Consider the following 6,008-nt stretch of genomic DNA (forward strand, 5'->3'; position numbering starts at 1 on the left):
TGATTGGCTGGCGCTGAGCGCGGCGGTGCCGGCGTTCCCCCGGCCCGGCGGGGAGGCCGCGGTGTCCGTGCCGGTGCCCGGTGCGGGCGCGTCCTCTCCGGTGCGGCCCGGTGGGCGCTGCCGCCGCCATGTTGTGTTACACGGGGTCCCTGCTGGGCTCTCTCACGACGCTGCTGGGGGCGGTGCTGGCGCTGAGCCGCAGCCCGGCGATAGCCTGCCTGCTGACGGCCGGCCTCTACCTGGCGCTGCACATCTTCAGCCTGGAGCCCGCCGCGCCTCAGACCGCACAGCGCGTCCTGCGGCCCCGCGGCGCCGCCGCCCGCATCGCCCACCGCGGCGGCGCCCACGACGCGCCCGAGAACACGCTGGCGGCCATCAGAAAGGTCAGAGCGGCGGAACCTCGCCGTGGCCGTGTCCGCCGCCCCTACCCGAGCTCCTCCTCCCTCGGCCCGGTCCGGCTCGGCTCGGTTCGCCGGGCGGGCTCCGGGGGGCGCTGGAAGCGCGCTTGCCGTGCCCAGCCGATAAGGGACGTGCCCTGCCCGGTGACTGGAAGTGTGAGGCAAATCTGCCGAATTCTTTGTAGAGGGAGAGCGATCCCCGGCAGCCCGGCTCTCCGCGGGTCTGGTGGGGGGGAGGCTGACTCGGTGTCTGTAATGCAAACCTGAGGGGATGTTCGGTGGTCAGGCACCATCCCCTCCTCACCCCCTGTAACTCCAGTTTCTTCCCACTCGGTGCAGGTAGCTGTATGACTCGGTCCTTCATCTGCAAGCAGATTCAGAATGTTTTGATTAGATCTAAAATAACCTTTAGTGCATACCTGACGTTTGTCTTTCTGGTGGATTGGCCCCTTTCCCAGGGCAGCCTCCGTCCTTCAGAACACTTGATTTCACTCAGGTGCTTTTCTGAGGAGCTTTTGGCAAAGAGGCAGAGCAAGAGCAGGATGTAAGACATGTTCTAAGGCAGCCCAGCTGCTTATTGCTTTCTGATACGGGAATTCCTCAGATAAGAGCAGGGATTTGCCTCCATGCATCCACAATTTACTACAGGCATGGAAAGTAGTGCTTCTGGGAAGTGTTGGATCTGCTGCATATGGTGGATCAACCATACTGCTCATAAATGGCAAATCTGATGCTTAAAGGAAATGTGTTGTGTAAAAAAGGAGCTTTTCCTTGTGCTAGAAAGGACCGTATGTTCTGATGGCCTGCTCTGGTTTTGGCTTCTAAGTGTTAATGTATAAATTATCTAAACTGTAGGCATTTCCTTTTACTTTTAGAAAAAGATGTAGTGGACTTGGGAACTCTTAGACCTGAGGGGGATACCAGGATTCTTTTCTGCATTTTTATCCTGAAACAGTCCTAATCCCCAAATGAAGAAATTATCACTATGGTTTTATCTGTGAAATGGATTATATACTTTCAGTTGCCCTATGTATGCCTCTTTAAATAACTTGGATGAAACCTACTTTGTTCTGCAGATCAAGTTTACTGAAAAGAACAGAAATAGCTTGTTTTTTAGTGTATTATTTTTTACTAGAATACAAACTAATTGTAACTGTACCTATATTAAGGCTATAAAGCTGTTCTGTTGTGTATATGTTGGTTTTTTTTTAAGGCAGCTGAGAATGGAGCATCGGGTGTTGAGCTGGACCTTGGATTTACTGCAGATGGTGTTCCCATTCTCATGCATGATGAAACAGTAGAAAGGACAACTGATGGGTCTGGAAGATTGTGTGACTTGACTTTTGCTGAAATTAGGAGGCTTAATCCATCTGCAAAACATAGGCTACGGTAAATTAACTATTTCTATTCTGAAACTGCTGTTTAAACAGTGAAAAAAAACTTTATTAATAAACATGTGTGTGTAGCCTTCTCCTGGGTGAGAGAGGCACTGCTGCCACTGGTAGTGGTGTTTGGTTCCACCTCTAATACCAGTGTGTCAGCAAGCTGTGTTTAGGAATCCTTAGGAAGTTGCTCTGTGCAGCTGGGGATGTGGGTGCCCATGTGTGTGCACATGTACATGTGTTGTCTGCATTCCAGTGAGGAGTTCTCCATTTCTTTAGGGACGAATTCCAGGGTGAAAAGGTGCCAACTCTGAGAGAAGCTGTTGTGGAGTCAATGCATCACAATCTTACCATCTACTTTGATGTCAAAGGCCGTGCAAATCAGGTACCATCTACTGTACTGAGACACCTTCCTTCCCCCTTCCTTTGAGTTTCTACCCTGCTTTTTTGTTGGTCTCAAACTGCTATGTGTGGTAAAATCACTTCCCTAATACGAGTGAAACTGGGTCTGCTGTTGGTGTCATCCAGCTGTCAAAGCAAAGACAACTTTGCTCCCTCATCCTATTCCATTGTCCTGGGAAGCTGCAACTTAAAATCACTCCTAGACTTCCATGACTGTGACCTCAGCTCACAGCACCACCACGAAACAAAGCAAAGTGAGCCTGTCCTGCCTGAGTGTCCCTGCCTGTCCTGAGGGGAGCTATTATCTCATCTTCAGCCTCCAACCAGGGATCCTGCTTGTCTGTAATTTGTGTTACTGAGGGCACATGACCTGTTATTAACATTCTATGCAAATTCATATATTTTTTTTCTTTAGCATAGCAAAATACAGACATAAATTTATTTTTCCCCTTATACTGAACCCTAGGTAGTACTTCAGAACTTTATCTACAGTATATTTAAGGGTATTTCAAACTGAATGAATGCTGTTCATTGCTGTAAGCAGAATTTGTTGCAGAAAACAAAATGTCATTTCTGTTAATAATATAAACAAGATGCTGTTTTTCTTCTCCCTTATTTCCCTTCCCATCTTGCTATACAAACCAGGAAAGTATTTTTAAAGGGGATGATTCTAAAATTACTTTGCAGTGTAAATCTGAGAACATGTATAAATATAACATTTGTGTTTATCTCTAATTGGCAGGCAGTTGACGCCCTGAAAAAAATCTACCTGGAATTTCCTCATTTGTATAACAGCAGCATAGTCTGTTCTTTCATGCCAGCTGTTGTTTATAAGGTGATGTTTCCTTAAAGTTTATTTTGGATCTTTTTAATTCTGTCTGAGAATTTCATTAAGATGCAGCTCCTAATTCCATGTTAGTTCTGCACTGTTAAAGTGCCAAGGCACTCAAAAACAAATGAAGCATAATGGATAATCTTATTAGATCACTCTGCACTCACTGGATGCACATATGAATCTACAGCAATTCCCTCTACTCCCAAAGCAATGTAGAAAAAAGGGTGTTGCTCTTACAGCTGGCGTGTGGCCAGGTGCAAGTGAGCAAGGCACTGGTTAAAATCAGCCTCATATTCTGATGCAAATGTGAATATTCTTAAAAGAGTTTCCTAATGCCCATTGCCAAGTCCACTTACTGTATACTTCATCCCACTGCCTGACTGTTATGCAGGGTTTTTTTAACGTCAGAGCAGTTGCTTATTCAGTGTGTTTTAAAGAAAGAATAGTGAAATAGCATAAACAGCCATCTACAAGAGTTACAAAAGGATCTGGGGGCTGAGGCAAGGAAGGATTCTGGCAGAGCTGGAAGAGCCAGCTAGCACTTTGCAGCTAAGCACTCCCAGTTTCTGTCCAATGCAGCTTGACTTTTGTGTGAATTACAGTCTTTTCTCCTCCATCTTCTAGATGAGACAAGTGGACAGAAATGTTGTAACAGCCCTGACACACAGGCCTTGGCAACTGAGTCATTTGGGAGATGGGTCACCCCGTTTCAACAGCTCCTGGAAACACTACTTATACACAGCAATGGATGTCATTCTAGATTGGAGCCTGCACAGCTTCTTGTGGCGTTTGTGTGGGGTTTCAGCTTTCCTCATACAGAAAAACTTTATTTCTCAGTAAGTGTTAAAGCTGCCTCATGCATCAGGAGATCACATCAGTCTAGTAGTATAGAAGGGTGGAGTTCACATTCTATGTTAATGAATATGTTCCATTTATCGTTGTTAATTTATTTAGATAGTTTCTTTACTGGATGCTACTTTATTTTAAGCCTCTATCCTTTCAGTCTGTATTTTTATCTTACGTTAGATCCAAAGTTTAATCTCAAAGGGGAAGAAAACCATTGGGTTTGCCTTTTTACAGTAATAAAACACAAAAAGGTGACGGGATGCTGATGCAAAACTAAAACCCGGCTGTAGCCTCAGCACTGTCTGCCTTCAATATGGTGGTGACAGCCTTCCTCAGATGGTGCCTTTGTGCCTTGCAGGGACTACGTGGAGCACTGGTCTTCAAAAGGAATTCAAGTGGTTGCCTGGACAGTGAACACATTTGCTGAAAAAAACTACTATGAAACCGTCCTTCAGTCCAGCTACATCACTGACAGCTTGGTGGAAGACTGTGAGCCTCATCTCTAGACTGGTGCTCTGCAGACACTCAGCAGCCTCAAGAAGTGAGCTCACCCAGGCAGGCCTGAATTCACCATTGAGAGGGGATCCACTGGTGCACACAGGGCAATTAACAGCAGTTCTGGGGAAGGGAGGAGCAGTGGTTTATGTCTGCTGTATGGTCACATCTTGAAAGCAGAAGATCCCTCTGCTGCAGCCATTCACAGCCTGAGGCTGCACTGCAGTGTGAAAGGATCAGATCTGTCAGGATAACTGGGCAAGGTGCTGCATGTGCAGGGTGCTTTGTAACTCAGACTATTCCTTTGCTTTGTTTAAATTTTTGTTTTCAAGTCAATATCCATTTTTGGTGGCAACATCTAAAATCAAAGATTGATTTTACTAATTTAAACAGTCTGTTCTACAATTGTGTAATAACTTGAGGCTGATTGATGGCATCTGAAATGTCTATATTGCTGTCCTAAAAAACAGAACCTGTAACTAATGGTGCCAAAATCAAGGTTGAGTGTTTTTCCCTTCTGCATGAAAGATGTCTCTGCTGCATCTGGACAAGGAAAAAAAAGACAGCTTTCTGCATTCAATGTGAAGACCACAACCATTAATTAAAACTTGAGTGTCTTCTTTTCTTCCCCGTTTTTGAAGAGCCAAGGGAGGAAAGGTTATTTCCTCTAATGACACAGCACATGAATGTATTTATTTTAAAAAGAAAGCTATGTATTGAGTTCTGGCAGAGCTGAAATGGCTTTTTACTTTGTTGTTTGCATGACTGAAGGGCACTCACAAGGATACGTAGGAAACTAATCCAGATTCCACTTGAAATTAAGAGTCTGCAGTTACAATAAAAAATATCTAACAGCTCCTGGGTACCATATTCTTTATCTGTGCACCAGTAGATTCATACTTAATGTCAACATTGGTGCAGATTGCTTGTGTTTTTTTCTAGCAAGTAAAGCCCCAGGTGTTATGCCCTCACCCTGTTTCTGCTCAGCTATTTCATGAGTGCTGCAGCCTCTGCCTTCACCACTGTGTTCTACAGGTGCTCCCCAAGCAGCCAGGGGAAGATCAAATGACCCTTGCTCCAAAGGTCCATTTTGTGGCTGATTGAGTTCCTGGCACTGCCAAGTCCCTGCCCTCAGTGTAAATACTAGGTCCATATTAATTTTTCACAGACAGACTCCACAGCTATACCTGCAGAATACCAAAACTAAATATCCAGGTTTGCAAACCTTACAAAGCTTGTCTTTTTTTTCTGTACCTCCAACATCTGATTTTGAGTCATCTATAATGTAAATTATGATCAGGAGGAAAAGATACCTATTCCCTCAGACATTTTTATGTCCCCAGCAACAAGGAAGGAACAAACTAGGCAGTAGTAGAAGAAAATGAGCTAAAAAAATATATATTAAAAAATTACAATGGCAAAGTTGTGGCTCTGAATAAAAAGAAGCTGCACCAAGTGGCTTGAAGTCATACACGATAAAAAAATCTCAATAGTTTTACTTCCAACCAATCCCTTACTGGAAAAGAGATGTGTAAACTGGGTTTACAGGCAGTGGTTTTACACAGGTGAGAGCTGTGATAGTCACTCTTAAAAAGAGTTCTGATAACTTTTAACAAAGTTGCTGTTGAGTGACTGTCACGAACTGTAAAA

General features: G+C 44.7%; 1 protein-coding gene across 3 annotated transcripts; it reads left to right on the plus strand.

The window, feature by feature from the left end:
- Positions 1-3: 3 nt before the first annotated feature.
- GDE1 (glycerophosphodiester phosphodiesterase 1) lies at positions 4-5,210 on the plus strand. 3 transcript variants are annotated; one of them, XM_071761553.1, is made up of 6 exons: positions 4-383; positions 1,612-1,787; positions 2,060-2,165; positions 2,925-3,017; positions 3,642-3,853; positions 4,222-5,210. In XM_071761553.1, exons 1-6 carry the CDS (start codon positions 129-131, stop codon positions 4,367-4,369), a joined length of 990 nt encoding a protein of 329 aa, XP_071617654.1. In that variant the 5' UTR covers positions 4-128; the 3' UTR covers positions 4,370-5,210. The 3 variants fall into 3 exon arrangements, with proteins under 3 accessions (XP_071617654.1, XP_071617655.1, XP_071617656.1); XM_071761555.1 differs by having other exon boundaries at positions 33-383; positions 1,616-1,787; XM_071761554.1 differs by lacking the exon at positions 2,925-3,017 and having other exon boundaries at positions 9-383.
- The last annotated feature ends 798 nt before the right edge of the window (positions 5,211-6,008 follow it).

Source organism: Heliangelus exortis, chromosome 17 (assembly GCF_036169615.1).
Source record: "Heliangelus exortis chromosome 17, bHelExo1.hap1, whole genome shotgun sequence".
Taxonomy (NCBI): Eukaryota; Metazoa; Chordata; class Aves; order Apodiformes; family Trochilidae; genus Heliangelus; species Heliangelus exortis.

Coding starts and splice junctions, on each gene's coding strand:
- GDE1 (XM_071761553.1), top strand. CDS start 129: ATGTTGTGTTACACGGGGTCCCTGCTGGGCTCTCTCACGACGCTGCTG. Junction 384..1,611: donor CGCTGGCGGCCATCAGAAAG/GTCAGAGCGGCG, acceptor TTTTTTTTTAAG/GCAGCTGAGAATGGAGCATC. Junction 3,854..4,221: donor CAGAAAAACTTTATTTCTCA/GTAAGTGTTAAA, acceptor TGTGCCTTGCAG/GGACTACGTGGAGCACTGGT.